This window comes from Hibiscus syriacus, unplaced genomic scaffold, assembly GCF_006381635.1.
Source record: "Hibiscus syriacus cultivar Baekdansim isolate YM2019G1 unplaced genomic scaffold, ASM638163v2 tig00110896_pilon, whole genome shotgun sequence".
Lineage (NCBI taxonomy): Eukaryota > Viridiplantae > Streptophyta > Magnoliopsida > Malvales > Malvaceae > Hibiscus > Hibiscus syriacus.
This window is the reverse complement of record NW_024062904.1, coordinates 221,920-240,148: the sequence shown is the minus strand read 5'-3', so window position 1 is coordinate 240,148 and position 18,229 is coordinate 221,920. Positions and strand designations below refer to the sequence as shown.

The 18,229-nt window shown below is 34.7% G+C and overlaps 1 protein-coding gene and 2 pseudogenes across 1 annotated transcript; 2 read left to right on the top strand and 1 right to left on the bottom strand.

Moving 5' to 3' along the window:
- Nucleotides 1–341: 341 nt before the first annotated feature.
- LOC120146159 (ubiquitin-conjugating enzyme E2 variant 1D-like) lies at nt 342–2,910 on the bottom strand. The gene is made up of 4 exons (XM_039159808.1): nt 2,754–2,910; nt 1,465–1,604; nt 1,035–1,160; nt 342–716 (listed from the first exon to the last, which is right to left on the bottom strand). Exons 1-4 carry the CDS (start codon nt 2,785–2,787, stop codon nt 576–578), a joined length of 441 nt encoding a protein of 146 aa, XP_039015739.1. The 5' UTR covers nt 2,788–2,910; the 3' UTR covers nt 342–575.
- Nucleotides 2,911–6,455: 3,545 nt separating this feature from the next.
- LOC120146162 lies at nt 6,456–7,123 on the top strand (annotated as a pseudogene).
- Nucleotides 7,124–14,612: 7,489 nt separating this feature from the next.
- Nucleotides 14,613–15,282, top strand: LOC120146153 (annotated as a pseudogene).
- Nucleotides 15,283–18,229: the final 2,947 nt, after the last annotated feature.

Sequence of the window (18,229 nt, the reverse complement as noted above, 5' to 3'; positions counted from 1 at the left end):
AGCAGCTGACAAGGAAAACAATAATGTTTTAGCTTCTTTTCTTCTACCTTTTGCTTGGTTCAATAAGCAATGAGCAGAAAAATATACCCAAAAAATTGCATATAACATATAGAAAATTTTGTACTCAACTCACACTTCTTTTCAATTGGGAGTATGACACATAACACTGATCAATTAAGCAGGTTGAATTGTTTGACCATCGGAACCGGCAAGTAAACACAAATTCCTGGGTTTCTCCTTATTTCCCCCCCCCCCTTTTTGGTACATAGAGTAACAAAGAGATCAAAGAACAAGAAGATTCTGAAATGCTACTTAATCAACGGGAAAAATGAGGCTTTAACTAAAACAATAATCAAAAGGACATTTTTTATATTCGACACGGATAAAGTTCCATTAATCAAACAGCATCCCTTCAACATAGTTTGATAAGAAAAGATAATGAAAACAAAGCCAAGGAAAGGTAATTGGAGATGCTTTTGGGGCATTCCCCAATATTTTCTTTAAGATCAACAAGCATTACAAACTATTGCGTACGGGATATGCGATTAGATCCAGGACATCTAAAATCTTGAGAGCTAGAAGTAAGTACCCTCAGGAGGTTGGACCAGCTTTCGGTTATGTGGGGCTGCCATCTCCTTTTTCAGCTGAGTCAGTAAATCCTCCATGGTATACTCCCTCTGCCAATTTGCAAGAAGACCAAACTTCTCTGGTTCCACCTGTTGTCATCAGATGCCATCAAATTATTGTCATTTAGTTTTCAGTAAGCATACTCGTTAAAAAAATAAAACAAATACAGTTGCATTAATCAGAGTACCCTGCACAGTTGAATTACTTTCAGAAGAACGAGTATTCAAGTTCCATCTGTACAGAAAAGAAAGCAGGAGATTGGGGGGGATAGTCGAGGGTTGGGTAGATTACAAATTGAAACAAACCAGATTGCACCATTCTCAAACCAGTGAATTGTTAAAAGAAGCAATAAATAAAGGCAGCATGGGATCAAGTAGAAACAGATACGAAACAAATTATTAGTATACCACTCCAGTTTCATGGTTAACACAAGTCATGTTTATCCTTGAATGAAAACGAACACTTGGTGGCTTCTCAGGATAATCTTTATCACAGAACAGCTTCAGCTGATAGATTCGACCTTCATGTACAGTCTGACAACAGGAAAAACAAAAATCACGAAGAAAGAAAGAAATAGAAGTACATGTACGAAATGACCACTTTCAAAATGCAGTAACACATCTGCTGTTCATGAGTAGTATAATCCCAAAGACAAATACCACTATACCAGAATTCTAATTATTTGTGAAAAGGATCATGAGCAAGAATATGATACTAGGGTAATGGCATATCAGCCCGATGTTTCAGAATTTTCACATATGGTTGACCACACAAACACAAAGTTTCATCTAAAGGAAGAGCATCATGTGATTTCTCGACTGTAAAATAAGCTATTACATTATGAGGACCAATAATGGTGCCAGTCCAAGAGCGCATGTAAATGTCATCTCCGTCATCCATTCCATAGCTTACAGTACCATCTCCAATACCTTTTTCTCCACGCTCAAGCTCCTCCAGCAATCTGAAGTTTCGAGGCACTGCAAAAAGAATTTACAATACTCATGATATGTAAAAGCTAATACCTTAACAAATCTGAGCATTGCATTTGATACCAAAAAACATCAATCCAAAAGTAGGTTGGGAAAAGTAATCTGCCTCTCATATTTCCATGTTAATCATGTTAAAATGACTAACAATCTCATTGCCCGAGTTTAATCAGGCTAGACTTGCCATATATTCATTATTTGTTTCAGTTGGATTCAATGATCAAGGATGAGTCAGCTTCACCTTCTTGACTTGAATTATCCTGCCACTTCTTAATTGTTTCAATGCCATTAACGGATATTTAGAAAACATCCTAAGTTTCTGGTTATTATAATCTCCTCTGGTTTAAGGAGTGAACCTCTCAAAGTTGGACAGTCCAGGTAGTATAACAGGGCAAAAGAGGTGACATCAATAATGACAAGAATAAATTGTCTCTAATAATACTCTATGTTAGCCCTCCAATATGGTAACTGTTAAAAGAATGCATGAACTCTTACAAGTTACAAGTCTAACATAGCAAATATTTTACACACGAAAAGAAATTCATTATCATCAATGGCTACAACACGTGCTTTTAAAACAAATAATGACAAATACACATCATGTGAATTTTCATCGTGTTCTTGATTCAATTTTTTCCGTGCAAAATGAATTCAGGACACTACTGGAACATAAACCATCAATACTCATAAAATTCAAAGATAGCGGTATCTCCATGGCCTCATATTTGTTGATATAACCTTGATAAAATATACAGCATTTGATAAAAACATCATAAGATGCATACTATAAATTGCTAAATAGATACTCAAGCTAGGCCATTTAAAAAACATATTTTACATCAAATATAAAAGAAATGGAACCAAACCAGAAACAAATACAGAAATTTAAAGCTACCCAAAACTTCAAATAAATAATAACCCCATAGAACAATAGAAAAACAGAGAGACCCCTTCAATTTCTTATCTTAATCCATATAAACTAACCAAACCACTGAGTACATATGAAAGAAATGATAATAAAAAAACGATGAAATGTTTGAAACCCATGAACGAAATCTAGGAATGATTAATAAAAACGCAAGATCGAGTGGAGAAGTAAGAGAAATAAAGAGAATGGAGAAAGGGGATGGAATGGCTAACCCACGACACTCGATCCTCCTGAGCCAAGCGTCATGGTTGGTTCAATGTGGGGTTTTGTTTGATGGGTGTGAAGAGATCTAATCGAATCGAGAGCGAGAGAGGAGTCGGAGTAGAGAATCTTGTCAAAGGAAGGCGACGAAAGGCTACGGAATGGGGGAATAAAGGGAGCATTTCTTTATTTATTAAAATTTACGAATACGACCCACCTCTTATAATTGGAAATTATATTTAGGATTAATGAAAAAACATAAGTTTTTAAATTGTACATTTTATTTATTTTAACGGTTTTAATATATTTTTTTATTAAACTAAAATGCTTATAAAGTATTTTTTATCATTTAACAATAAATGTTCAATTATATTTACAGTAGTTGATGTTCAAACTCATAATCTCTAAAATTAATAACAATTTCTTTAATCATTAAAGTAAGTTGACTCGTATTTAAAACATTTTTAAGTAAGTGTTTAATATTTTTTATTTATCCTTAAGTATGTGATTCATCACTATCGTAAAAGAATTGTTATCTAATCTATGTCATATTTATATATATTTTTTAAAAATATTTTTAAAATTTTTAAAAAATTTATGATTGAAAAGAAATATTTTTTTAAATCTTAGAAAAATCTTAAATCTTTAATTATAAAACTCCATTATTAACTATTGGCGGTCGGCCACCGCTGCTACCGCCGTTTAGACAACGATAAAAAACCATCTACGTATCGTCTGTTGCCACTGTTATCGTCGTTGTTGGTTAAACCCAAAACCGATTGCATCATTTGGTGCGCCAAACTATTTGTATTTTTCGTGCATCATTTGTACGTTTCCCCTCTCCAAAACGGAAAAATAATAGGTTTAATATAAAAAAATCCTTAAGATATACAATTTTTTTCATTTGGGTATTTAAATTTTTTTATTAATTATTTAAAGTTACAAACCTTATCACTTTAAATATCTTGATTGTAGCATTATTAAAAAATATGTTAAGTGACGCGTGTAGTATTCATATAATTTTAAAATTTTAATATTTTAAAAAAATTCAAAAATATTATTATATTTAAGAAAAACCTAATTTTTATAAAATTACAAAAAAACTCCAAATCTCGAAAAATTCCTAAAATCAACCTCAAAACCCCTAACCATAGCTTTACCATATCCCTTGCCGACCACAAACACCGCCATCGATGTTGTTATTGCCATCTCCCTTGTCGGTCGTCATCGTCCTTGTCATCAAGGTGGTCATCGGGGCCGAGTGGTGTCGCAATTTGCAGCTTTGTTCTTCGTCAGGTTTAGGTTCATCTACTCCTATTCTTGTGGTTGTTCGTAGAGAAACTGGTCGTTTGATGGAGGTGCGTGTGGGTGGAAGTTCGATCGACGATAATGACAGAAAAGGGTGGCGGTTGACATGGTTGTAGGGATTGGATTTAGGGTTTTTGAAATTGCTGGGACTTTTTAAGATTAAAAAAAATTCAGCTTTTTTAAATATATATGCGTGTGATTTTAAGTTTTTTTTTTCATTTTAAATAAATTTTTAAATATTATATAAATATGACACATGTCACTTAATGGAATATTTTAACGGTGCTTACGGACGAGACACTTAAAATAATAACGTTTGTAACATTAGGCTCCTGGATTGATCGAAAAAAAATTTAGGCACCTAAATGAGAAAAATGGTATAGTTTGGACACTTTTTTGTATTAAACCAAAATAATATGGTAAATTTAAGACCAGGATTAGGAATTTGGGTATTAGGTTTAGGAATTTGTGAAATTAGGAGGATTGGGACAACAATAAGAAGGATGGTCGGTAGCGGAGGTGCAACAACATGTGGGTGGCTATTCGACGATGACGATAAGTGATGAACGACGACGACTGATAATAATGAGGTTTGGAATGAGAGATTTTAAAGTTTTAGGTTTTTTTGTAATTTTAAAAAAAGTTTTTTTTACATAATAATATTTTAAAGTTTTTTTAAATTAAAATTGTCATAAAATATAAATGTGGCACGTGTTAGATAATGACTTTTTAACGATTGGTATGACGTAGACACTTTAAAATATAACGTCGAAAACGTTAGCTACTTACTTTGAACGGAAAATATTTTATACACCTAAAATATACAAATAATATAGTTTAGATGCTTATTTTTTCCATTTAGTCTTAAATTTATATTAATTAGTTAAATTTATACTTAAAAATCAGTGTGTTTTTATGTATTATGAATGTTTTATTTTTTTAATTGTTGTATTATAAATATTCAGGTAATTGTTTTTGGTAAACTACGTCAAATTTTATTATATTTTAGGTGGTATAATATATATATATATATATATATTAAACTTTTAATTCTCTGATTATATCAGTAAATTTTAGTTTTAATTCCAATTACATTATTGGATCTTTAAAATAATATGATCTGATGACATAGATAAAACAACATCGTTTTGATACAAATTTGATAAAAGTATTGTTTTAAATATTAAATTTTATAATTATATTGATTTTTTAATATTAAATATTCAAAATATTTTGAAAAAAAATGAAGACGCCAAACTAAAATTAGGAATTGAAATGCAGAATATTATTATTATTATTGAATGCTTATGAATGCATAAGCCATTACATCAAGAGGTAACTAATCGACCATGGGGTGGTCCATATAAGTCTATATGGAGGACGTTAAGTGAGTAGAAGCAAAGTCATAATTGATAGATGATCAGCTGACGGAACTTTAGTAATTTTATATTCTGCTTCGTTTACTTAAGTTTATGGGAACGATATCCACGAATAATTTGTTGATGGAGGTGTAAACACACGTTTTTAAAAAATATTATTTATTTATTTATTATTATTTTTTATTAATGTTTTTGTAGGTCCCATTGAACCCCACCACTAAAAAACCTACCGTACCATTAATCTTATTCCACTACTACTATTAATCCTACTCCACCACTATTACATGGGGAGAAAGCAAAAACGGGGGAATAACCACTGCCACGGAGAAGCAGAGAGTTTTGCTGCAAGAATTGATGGCTACTGCGAAAGATATACTAAGGAACACAGGATGTTGTTCGTTCTTTCATGATGCTTCGGCCACGGTTCCTTCACTCAAACACCAGAGGCGCTTCAAATGCGATAACACCATCCCAGGCTCCATGAGCAACAGCAGCACCAGGTTCCAGTGCTCAACCAACTGCTGCAACCATGGTACCCGTTTTTGATTTTAACCATGGGCTTCCCAAGAAGCCAAGTCCATTTCCATAGTACACCATTGCTAGATTTGAGAAGTATTTGTGTGAGTGCTGCCAGTGGATTTAAGAGTTGGAACAACTTCTCCTTTTGAATTCTGAAAGAAACTCTATCAATCAAGCATCCTCATTATTGCAATCTCTTCCAAAAGGCATCTCCAATGTGCATGACTTTTTTGTTCATGTGGCTGCCAAGGTAGAGATCATTCATCAATACATTCAATCAATGAAAACAACATATCTTGCCGATCACCGTGGCAGAGGAGATGTTAATGATCCTTTTCTTGAAGCTGATCGAAGAGAAACTGCCAAGCAAGAAGCTGCTGGTATTACCAGCGGCACTGGCGTTATGCCTGGAGAAGTGTCCGTTCCTCATAGCTTGTAGAAGAAGGTTCGGAGGTTTGTTCTATTAGTATTTTGATCATCCATTGAAAGACTGAAAGCCTAGCCTATTGTGTGGTTGCTACTGAATCCGTTGGCCGACTGGTTCCTATGGCATTTCTCGAGAGAATTAAAGAGAATTTTACCAAGAGATATGGTGGAGGAAAAGCTACAGCTGCTCCTGCAAATAGCTTGAGCAAGGAGTTTGGGCCAAAATTGAAAGAGCATATGCAGTATTGCATTGAGCATCCCGAGGAGATCAGTAAGATTGCCAAGGTGAAAGCTCAAATTTCAGAAGTCAAAGGAGTTATGATGGAAAATATCGAGAAGGTTCTGGACCGTGGTGAGAAAATTGAGCTTTTGGTGGATTAAACATAAAATCTCCGCTCCCAGGCACAAGATTTTCGGTAGCAGGGAACCCAGATGAGAAGAAAAATGAGGTTACAGAACATGAAGATAAAGCTGATAGTTCTTGGAATCTTGATTGCTTTGATTCTCATCATCGTACTATCCGTTTGCCATGGCTTCAAATGTTGATTTACTTTCTCATCCACTCTACATTCTGCTGCCGTCTCATAGATCAGAATTGTTGCAGTAACAAGTAATGTATGATGCTCCAGCTCCTTCTAGTTAAAGATTTTTTTTTTGAACTACATTTGCTTCATATTATAGCCTATATCAGAAGACTGCGCGCATGTATAATATAAGTTTGTATTTTAGTATTCTTTTGGGCAGTATGTTGATGTTTGGATATATATGTAGGTGTTCATAAATTTTCAAGTTATTCTATGATTGAGCCATGTTATAACATCTTTAATTTATTTTTTAAAGCTAACATTTTTTACTTTCTTTTTTAGGGACAATTTTAACTAATCAAATGTAAATGATTTGAATCGAGTATTTAAATTTAAATTTAAATTTTTACAATTAAGACAACCGACAAATTAAATGGTACTGAAAGGGCAGTTCAAGGGTGCTAATTCTTCCTTAACTGTAACCGACTCCCGAATCTGACACATTTCTGGTAAAACGCAGATCAGGTAAGATGGTGTCCGATCAACCAATTTTTCATAAAACTGATCTGTGGCAGCTCTAACATTTTTTAAGTCGAAGCCCAATTCCGGGCCCACCCAAAAGACGAATGCGACAGCTTGGCGACTCTGCTGGGGAAAGGTAAGTGAATCAGGCCAGAATTAATTTTCGGTTGTCTTTTTAAGCAAAAATAGTAAATTTTAATTTTAATTTATTTATTCGATTCCAATTATTTATCTTTGATTATTTTTCAAATAAATAGTTGTACTGACCTTTTTTTTCAATGATTTCATATCTTTAACTTTTTCCATCTAAGGCTCTATACCCGAGCTCCGAACCCTTTTAAGTGGGGGAGAAAGCGACGCCTTTGTGAGAATTTATTCTCCGCATATGCCTAGCAAGTAACCTTCAGGATTCATATACCTTATGTTTTCGTTTTAATTTATTCACCGTGCGAGCATAAGAGAATGTATTCTCTCGAGTTTAACTTAGTCCATATGAGCATGTAATGGGCTTAGGACTAAGGGTCTGGCAAGCACAGGGGGACACCAGCAAGGAGAACTCAGGTACCTTCTTTAGAATCTAAACTGGGAGACTACAAGGAGTTAGAGCCCACCTCAATACTTCATTTCAAACCCTAGGCTGCCTTGAGTTATTTCCTGCTTTACTTTCTGTTCAAAGCATGCGAACTAGAAAGATATGCGGTTAGGACTTGTTCAAAATTAACATACGGGGTAGAGATCATGTCCGGTAAGAATAATAAGCATGTGGGATAAGACTTTTTATTTTCATTATCATTTTGATTATTATCTTTATCTCACTAACTTTTTTCCCTTTCATTTTTGTCTTCTTTTATTTATTTTTATCATTTACATAATTCAAAAGAGGTGTTGATCCACAAAAAAATCTGTTCGTTAACCATAAATAATTTGCATTAATGGACAAAGGGGTTGTAATACAAGAGGTAAAAATGCAGAGGTCCGTCTATGGTCAGAAAAGACTCAGAAGGAAAGGGAGACACTCTGCAAGGCAATTATCTGTCACATTCAATCAAGAAGATGTGGTGCCCATAATCAAGTACATCAAAATTCAACATTTCAAAAATGGGTTGGCAAAGGTTGCATGGACAAGACGAGAAAAAGGTAACTAACTTGGAGAGCCCCCTAAAAGACAACAGAGCAAAACGATAGCTGAATTAGAAGTCATTGTTGACAAATTCAAGAAACAATCAAATGAACTTCAGATAATCCCTTTGATGGAGGATTCTAATGGCATTTTAGTTGGGAACATGCTCAACAAAGGATGAAACCTAGATATGCAGTCATTCGAGACTTCGTGAAGTAAGTACAAAAAGCAACTCGTCACTTACACGGTTTAGCCAGAGAAGTCGGAGTGGTTCTACAGGGTATTCAACCGGTGACAGACGAAGGCAGAAGACTAGTCAACCTGTTTCGGGTCTAGAAGACTTAGTCAGAATGTACCTTTATGATGTTTTTTCTCTTAAGAAATAACACTTTTGTCCCAATAAAGATTATTTATAATAACAGACATATTTTCGGATCAATGCCTCAAACATTTCATGCATTTTTTCAATTTGCATCTACATTTCATTTTTAAGCATTTTTATAAACATGAAATTTCTTTATGGTGGATTCGATGAAGTGGTCTTAACCACATGACACCACATGGAAGCAATATTTTAACAATTAAAGAAAAAACTTAAATCAGTACAGGGGAGCCTGATCAGCTGATTGTAGGACTAAGCCTGCCATGATGATATGAGAAAAGAGTCCCCATATCCTAAGGGCTACGATGTTGAAGCTGTGTGCAATTACCACATAGAAAGCTCCAAACAATCCTCTGAGAACTGTAAGGCACTGAAGCGCAAGATCCAAAACTCGATGGGTTCAGGGGCATGGAAAATTGAAAAAGGGGGCATTGCATCTACCATTTGCACTAAGAGCATTGTTTTGTTTGAACACGTTTTTTATCTTTCATGTTTGCTTAATCTTTTAAACGACTGAATTTATGCTACCTTCTAAGGTGGAATAATTGAATGATTTTTTTAATTCAAGAATTATAGATTTTTGACATATGGCAAGATTAGATCTCTCTTATCTTGTCTAAAACCCCAAATAAAATACCTTAATTCTTTACCCAAAATAACTTATGGTCATTACCAAAGATCATATTTGGACGTTACCTCCCTTTGAAACTTTTGAACATTGCCTTTATCATTTAGATACACAAAGAGTCATACCCATACCTTTTTTGAGTCAATAAAGTCACACAATTGTCTTTTTAGACTCAAAATTGACATTTTTATACCATTAAAACCTAAGGCATTGAATTGTTCATTTGAACATGAGCATTCTTCTAAGACACAACTTGGGGCATCTCGCAGGGAGCCTGAACATTGAGACATGTTGGGAGTAAGAAACAAGAAAGAACAATTCATTCGAAATAATTCTATCATGCATTAATTACACTATTTTCATGTGAATAAAATTAATCCTGAAAATTTATCCCCCTGGGGATACCTCTTTTGTGAGGACTTTTTTGTATGAGATGATGAACGACTTTGTTTCATTTATCTATATGTATATATATCCCTTGTTGTCCCCTTTTCAGCCATAGTATTTTTCTTCTGATGCAACCCTAACCAAGGATCACCCTCCACACTAGGGGGCAAGGTGGAAGAAATCTACTCACATGAGTGAAGACATCAATCCAAGAAGATACTAAAAGGTGAACCAAATACCAAGTACGAAGATCCAATCAAGAACAAAAAGAGAAAAGAAACAAAACAAAAAAGAAAAAAACAAAGAAAAAAGCTAAGAGAAAATAAAAAAAAAGAAACAAAAACAAAGGAAAAAGTGAAGAAAAAAGAAGTCAAGAAGCATATGCAAAGATTCTCTCTATTCAAATTACGCATCGATATTCAAATTATGAAATCGATTAAGCACAATCATTCCAGAATCACTTCACTCGAAGATCATGGAGCATCCATAGAAAATCAAGAGAAACATATACAAGCAGATTCAAATTGAGCAAGACATGATTGAAGGCATCATAATGAATTGATCCTTGCTTCAATACCCTGAAACACTTGTTTGGGCCTAATTATCCTTTTCTTTCATAACCATGAACCATGACCTACATTACGTGCCTTAAAAGTCCCTTCTAATCATATATGGATTTAGAAATAGAAGAGACTATCTTCAAATTTCATCCCACCCATCAGGATTAATCTTTATTTGCAAAAAGTTTTCTAAAATCTTTAATGCATGATAGAGAAAAATAACAAAGGGGGTTTAAGATGTAAATTCTGATTACGCCTTGAAACCAAAGGAGGATTCGAGTTGAAAACCTGAAAAGGAGCTCAAAAATAAAATCCCTTGATAAGGTATCGTACAATCCGAGTGTGACCATGAGAGCTGAGAGTCGGAGAACACTTCTAGTAGAGGAGCATACAAGTTACCCCATCAAACCATTGAGCATCAAAGAAATAAGAATATCAAACCTTTGACCAAACACAATAACCTAATATTTTTTCCTTACTTAACCATTGTCCAAAGATAACTTTGATCTTGACACTTGTCAAATAGCTATAATTTATTGAAGGATTAACAGTTTAATTAATTCTTTAATATCCAATGAACTATAGTTTTATGATTTATCTTAATTGTAAAACCTAGAAAGGGCAATATTTTCAAATATTTGATTAAATTTTTTTCAAAACTCTTCTAATTGATATTTTTAGATCTTGAAATAAAAGAAGAAGAAAACACTTTTCAAACAAGATAATCTCTCTGGAATAGATCTTGGTATTTGACATGTGGCTTTCATACACAAAGCTCATGCTTAGAATTAGTGCTGAAGCAAGAGACGATGAATGATAGGAATCTTTGGATATTCAACATCGAATATTGAGGCATCTTTGGGGATTCAACATCCTGATGTGAACAACCAGATCTTCTTAAGGCCTTTCTTATACATGCATGAACAAACAGAAAAAGAATGAGACTCAATCTAAGAGACAAAACAAGAACTAATTCATTTTGCATACATCTTAGACATACTTAAGAGTATCATATTTATCATTTTTCGCATACATAATTTATACAACTTTTGAGTCAAGTTTCAACTTCAAGGCAAAAGATACTTGATTCAAAAGAGTTTTTTTTTTTATAAATTTAATTGTGGTTTCTTAACTCAGCGATGAGGAGCTACACCTCAACCAACTTGACCTATGGAAAGTTCGAGAGTCAATTCAGAGCGGATCCAATTTAGCTTAACTCAATGGCTAGTGGCTAGTTTCCAGTTAAAGTTTTCAAGCTAGATTTCAACGTCACTTGAAGAAAATCTCACATGACTTTCTCGTGGAGGGGAGTCATCTAAAGATCATCTCATTTGGTTTAGACCCGCGAAGAGGGACCAGCTCTCACATGACTTTCCTTTGAAGGGGAGTTATCCAAAGATCATCTCACTTGGCTTAGACCCACTAAGGGGAGTCATCTTTCACTTAAAAGAACTGTTCACAACATAGCTTAAGTCGAGAAAAACAATATGTCAACAAAAAAACTATCGAGTTCGATTCTATTCAGCTTGACGACATATCAACTGCATGGTAGCAGCGAGAAACTACCTTTTGGTTTAATTTTAAACTGAGGTCTTTAAGTCAAGAAGAAGACCTAGGTTGGTTGCAATTTAGCAACAAAAAACTATCTCTCAGTCAAATTCACAACATAGTTCAAGGCAAGAAGGGTTATCTGCGAACAAAAACCTTCGAGTTCGATCCCATTCAACTCGAGGGCATATCAAACACACAGTAGAGACACTTGAGGTTGAGATTTACAAGAGTACACCCTGGTGGGAATGAAGACAAACTGAGTCAAGGATAGAATGAAGACTACTCACGCAACCATTCCCCTCACAGATCAACATGTACATCAACATTTTGTACGTCGGATTTAAGTATGTTGAAGAATCCAAGATCAAGAATCAGATTCAAGAGTCATCAAGACTGACAACCAGAGATTGAGAGTTCTCTCAAAATCCTAAAATAACATATTTTGCATATACATTTTAGGCATACATAAGAGTATTGCATCCATATCATCACTTATGTATAGAATTTTACAGATTCATGCTAGAGTCAATTTCAACTTCACATCGAAGGATATTGAACTCGAATTGACGCAACTTACACATGATTGGATTTCAACTTCACAATGAAGGAAATCTAACCCAAAGCCAATTTGGTGAAGCAATACAACTTGAGATTGGATTTCAACTTCACAACGAAGGACGACCAATTCAAAGCTCAACTTCACAGCGAATGAGCCATCCACGATTTCAACTTCACGACAAAGGATATCGTGCCCAAGTGGATTGACTTAGGTTCACAACAAATGAGTCATCTGCAACAACAGGGGTCTATTTTCCAGCCCAGTACAACATAACTCAAGGCGAGAAGAGTTATCTGTCAATAGGAACATTCAAGTCTGATTCCATTCAGCTCGAGGACGTATTTACCGCAAGGTAGCTGCAATGAACTACTTTCCGGTCAAATTTTCACACTCAGATCTTTAAATCGAGAAGAACACCAAGGTTGACCAAGATTAGTAGCAAAAAGCCACTTTTCGGTTTACCTACGATTTTGACTTCACAATGAAGAATATTGTACCCAAAAGATTGAACCAACTTCACGACGAATAAGTCATTTGTGACACATCAATGAAAAACATGTTTCATTCAGGTCAAATTTCAGCTTCACAACAAAGTATATTGGGCTAGAAGACAATCCAAGAGCTACTTCCCAATGCTTTGAGCTCGGTTTCAACGTCATAACGAGGGTTATCACACTCAAGTAGTCCACGATTTCAACTTCACGGTGAAGGATATCGTGTTTAGGATTTTACAGTTCAACTCAACTTCACAACAAAGAAGTCACCCACGATTTCAACTTCACGAAGAAAGATATCGTGCCCAATGGATCGACTTAGTATCATAGGAACCATGTTATCACCCATAGACGACCAGACCTCTTCATAACCTATGAGCAGTGTCGTCCCCCAAAATCAAATCAAAAAAAAGAGAACCAGACAAAAACGGGTTATCTTTTTTCGTCTTTGTCATATCCTTGTTAACACAATAATGTGCAAAGAGGGGCAGCTGTAAACACCCGTTTTTATCGGGTTTAAAAAATAGTATTATTATTATTATTATTATTATTATTATTATTATTATATTATTTTATTAATGTTTTTTCAGCCCCATGTTCAACCCCCACCATTCCACAAAACCACTAAAACATGAAACATAATTTACCTAACCATTATCATCATCTCACCACTACCCCACCACTAAAAAACCTACCCTACCACTAATCCTACTCTACCACTTCCACATGCATACAACCATAAATAAATCAGGGAGAAAGCAAAAACGAGGGGAATGACCACTGCCACGGAGAGGCAGAAAGCTTTGCTGCAAGAATTGATGGCTACTGCGAAGGATATGCTAAGGAACACAGAGGTTGTTGTTCGTTCTTTCATGGTGCTTCGACCACGGTTCCTTCACTCAAACACCGGAGGTACTTCAAATGCGATAGCACCATCCTAGGCTCCATGAGCAACAACGACACCAGGTTACAATGCTCAACCAACTGCTGCAACCATGGTACCCATTTTTGATTTTAACCATGGGCTTCCCAAGAAGCCATCTTCATTTCTACAGTACACCATTGCTAGATTTGAGAAGTATTTGTATGAGTGCTGCCAGTGGATTGAAGAGTTAGAACAGCTTCTCCTTTTGAATTCTGAAAGAAACTCTATCAATCAAGCTTGCTCGTTATTGCAATCTCTTCCAAAAGTCCTGTCCAATGTGCATGACTTTTTTATTCATGTGGCTGACAAGGTAGAGAGCATTCATCAATACATTCAATCAATGAAAACATCATATCTTTCCAATCACCGTGGCAGAGGAGATTTTAATGATCCTTTTCTTGAAGCTGATCGGAGAAACTGCCAAGCAAGAAGCTGCTGGTATTGCCGGCGGCACTAGCGTTATGCCTGGAGAAGTGTCTGTGCCTCATAGCTTGTAAAAGAAGGTTCGGAGGTTTGGTCTATTTGTATTTTGATCATCCATTGAAAGACTGAAAGCCTAGCCTATTGTGTGGTTGCTACTGAATCCGTTGGTCGACTGGTTCCTATGGCATTTATCGAGAGAATTAAAGAGAATTTTACCAAGAGATATGGTGGAGGAAAAGCTGCAGTTGCTCCTGCAAACAGCTTGAGCAAGGAGTTTGGGCCAAAATTGAAAGAGCATATGCAGTATTGTATTGAGCATCCCGAGGAGATCAGTAAGATTGCCAAGGTGAAAGCTAAAGTTTCAGAAGTCAAAGGAGTTGTGATGGAAAATATTGAGAAAGTTCTGGACCGTGGTGAGAAAATTGAGCTTCTGGTGGATTAAACAGAAAATCTCTGCTCCCAGGCACAAGATTTCCGGCAGCAGGGAACCCATATGAGAATAAAGATGTGGTTACAGAACATGAAGATAAAGCTGATAGTTCTTGGAATCCTGATTGCTTTGATTCTCATCATCGTACTATCCGTTTGCCATGGCTTCAAATGTTGATTTACTTACTCATCCACTCTACATTCTGCTGCCGTCTCATAGATCAGAATTGTTGCAGTAACAAGTAATATATGATGCTCCAGCTCCTTCTAGTAAAAGATTTTTTTTAACTACATTTGCTTCATATTATAGCCTATAACAGAAGACTGCACGCATGTATAATATAAGTTTGTATTTTAGTATTCTTTTGAGCAGTATGTTGATGTGTGGATATATTATATGTAGGTGTTCATAAATTTTCAAGTTATTTTATGATTGAGCCATGTTATAGCCTCTTTAATTTATTTAGTATTTATTTTTTAAATCTAACATTTTTACTTTCAATTTTAACTAATTAAAGGTAAATGATTTGAATCGAGTATTTAAATTTAAATTTTAATTTTAATTTTCGCATTTAAGACAACCGACAAATTAAATGGTACCGAAAGGGCAGTTCAAGGGTGATAATCATTCCTTGACTGTAACCGACTCCCGAATCCGACACATTTCTGGTAAAACGTAGATCAGATAAGATGGTCTCTGATCAACCAATTTTTCATAAAAATGATCGGTGGCGTCTCTAACGTTTTTTTTAAGTCGAAGCTAAATTCCGGACCCACCTAAAAAACGGCTACGACAGGAAGCTTTGTTGATTTTATGAGGAATATTATTAGATATATTCTATTTTGTAAGAAAATTTTGGGAGTTGCAGTTTACACAGTCTTGGGCAAAGAATGGAAAACCCAAAAACCAGAACAAAATAGAGATACCATAAACGCCCATATTTCGTTGTTGTATGCTTAATAAAATCAGATTTGTGATATTCATCCTCCAACCTTTTCATCCCTGATTTTCCGCTCCCTAGATGAGTTTACAAACAAAAAACAAAATGAAAGAAACTGAAGGGAAAATAGCACAATCTGAGAAAAAGGACTGAAATTTTAAGAAAACTATAACAGCAAAGGCCTAATACTAGGGAGTATCACAGGAGGTAACTATCGTTGACAAACACAAGATTTTTTGTTAAAGGTAAACTTCTAAAATTTTAAGAAAGTAAAGACTTATAAAATTAGGAGTGAAAACAAATTATTGATGAAAAATACAAATAAAAAATTTAAAATATACGATGATTTGAAATTTTAAGAGAGATTATTGCCCCGTCCGCTTAGCTCTTTCTTGCCTTGACGGTGGTACTGTTAGTGGAAGCAGTATCATGGAGGAAATCAAGCAAAACGGTACTCTTGCATTTGGGGCATTCTGGGTTATCTTCTGAAACCATAACGTACATCAAACACCTTGGGCATCCCACCAGAACCATGGATGTTGTTGCTGTCTCGGGACTGCTCATCGTCAGCATGTCGACGTCCAATGAGACACATAAGCTTTGTGGAGATGTCGGCGACACGGTAGCTGATCGGCTCGGTGATGATGACTCCATTCTTTGATTAAGCCTTGGTGGTGATAGTTTAATCTTCAACCCAAGCTTGAGACCATTCCTTCGACTCATCTTTTTGTATTCTAATTATACTTTACCTAATATGAACCATGAAAGAACACCAACAAAACAAAGTTTAAATCTATCTAAGAATTGAATTGTATTAACATTTATAACGTGGGAGAAAAGACATTGAATTTTAGTTACCTTGGAGTTGAAGGAACCTTGAGCTTCTTGGAAAATCAAATGAACAGAGAGGTGAGGGAATTGAAGAAGAAAGGGCGAAATATATGAGGAAGAAAGGATGGGCTTTATTTAAAGCTTGATTAAATTATTGTGGGGAGAGGTGGAGCTGTAAGTTAGAGAGAATTGAATTCAAGGATTGGTGGTATAAGAATGTAAATTAAGGCCAATAAATATGATTAATGGCTAGAAAATAAAATAAAATAAAAAACCCACGAAGCATGTAGGAGGAGGAAAATAGCAGGAAACATTATTACAGTTTAATTACAAAACTGCATTGCAAGGGTTTATGCTAATACTGGTATTTACTTCATTTTTGAGATCAGTTAACATATAATTTATAGTACCATTTATTTGGATTCAAACAATTGTGTCTAGGATGTGTATACTGTCGATAGGTTAAACAAAAATGATGAACAAAATCTACCTTATAAACGCCTCAAATTGTTAGAAAAATTATTACTACTGGCGGGTCCATTGAGGGCCGAGGGAGGGAACATGTTCACCATGAAATTGAATTTCTTTTGATTAGTTACCTCTTTATTGATAGCGTCCACCCTTAAACCCGAATTTTATTTATTAATTACATATTTTACTGATGTTGCCAAATTTGAAATTTTTTGTCCACCCATTCAAAAATTTTATATTGTTAATATATATGTATATATCTTCAAAAATATTTCCAGATCCATCATTACTAAATACAAATTTATATGTATAAAATCAATTGGGGTATAAAGTAGTATTGTACAACTAAGAAAGAAACTACACCCCCAGATTCGTAAAGGAAAGCATCACAAAGGCCACCGAAGAATTTAATATGAAACCCAAGAAATTTAATGAAAAGAAAGCGTAGCGATTAAACCTAATTTAAACGTTCAAGAGAAGCCATATAATTCAAAATGAGCACCACTCACAATGACATTAATGGCAACACCACTACAATTTCGTAAGAAAGTTGAGCCTTCCTCAACTCTTGTTTCTCAATAGAATTTTAGCTATGAACTCCATCTGCAGGATTAATGAACTTATCCATATGTAGTATAAGATTTTGATGAAGTTTGACAACGGTCGTTTCTCTATCCATATGTAATGTATTGGGTTTCTAACATTTTACTTACAGTTCTTCCATTTCTCTATTCATAAAGTGCGTGTGTCGAATTTGATGATGGTTGAATTAACATTTGTGGCTTTGCTTGAAGTTCTTTTGCTCCAGATTTGATTAATGCTAAACAAGTACAAAATATATTTTCCTCCCCTCATGAACGCAAACATTCTTAAATATACTCCAATCATTATATATACAACAAAGTTCATTTATGAATACAAATTTGTTTTCTAATAACTCCACTAGTCATTTTAAGTATTTGTAGTCATTTCCTATTCCAATAACTTTATCGTATCAATTTAACGCTTTATGATCAATTAATAAAATCTAAAGATTTGACATATTAAATGATATTGCATGTTTGAACCTGATATAAACAATCTAACATCGTACTTAAGTCACATCAGA

Bases quoted from the DNA above. Each gene is read 5' to 3' on its own strand.
- LOC120146159 (XM_039159808.1), bottom strand. From the start codon at position 2,787: ATGACGCTTGGCTCAGGAGGATCGAGTGTCGTGG. The intron at 1,161-1,464 runs GTAATAGCTTAT...TCCTGTTGTCAG, and splicing joins CCATTATTGGTCCTCATAAT to ACTGTACATGAAGGTCGAAT. The intron at 717-1,034 runs GTATACTAATAA...TGATGACAACAG, and splicing joins TTAACCATGAAACTGGAGTG to GTGGAACCAGAGAAGTTTGG.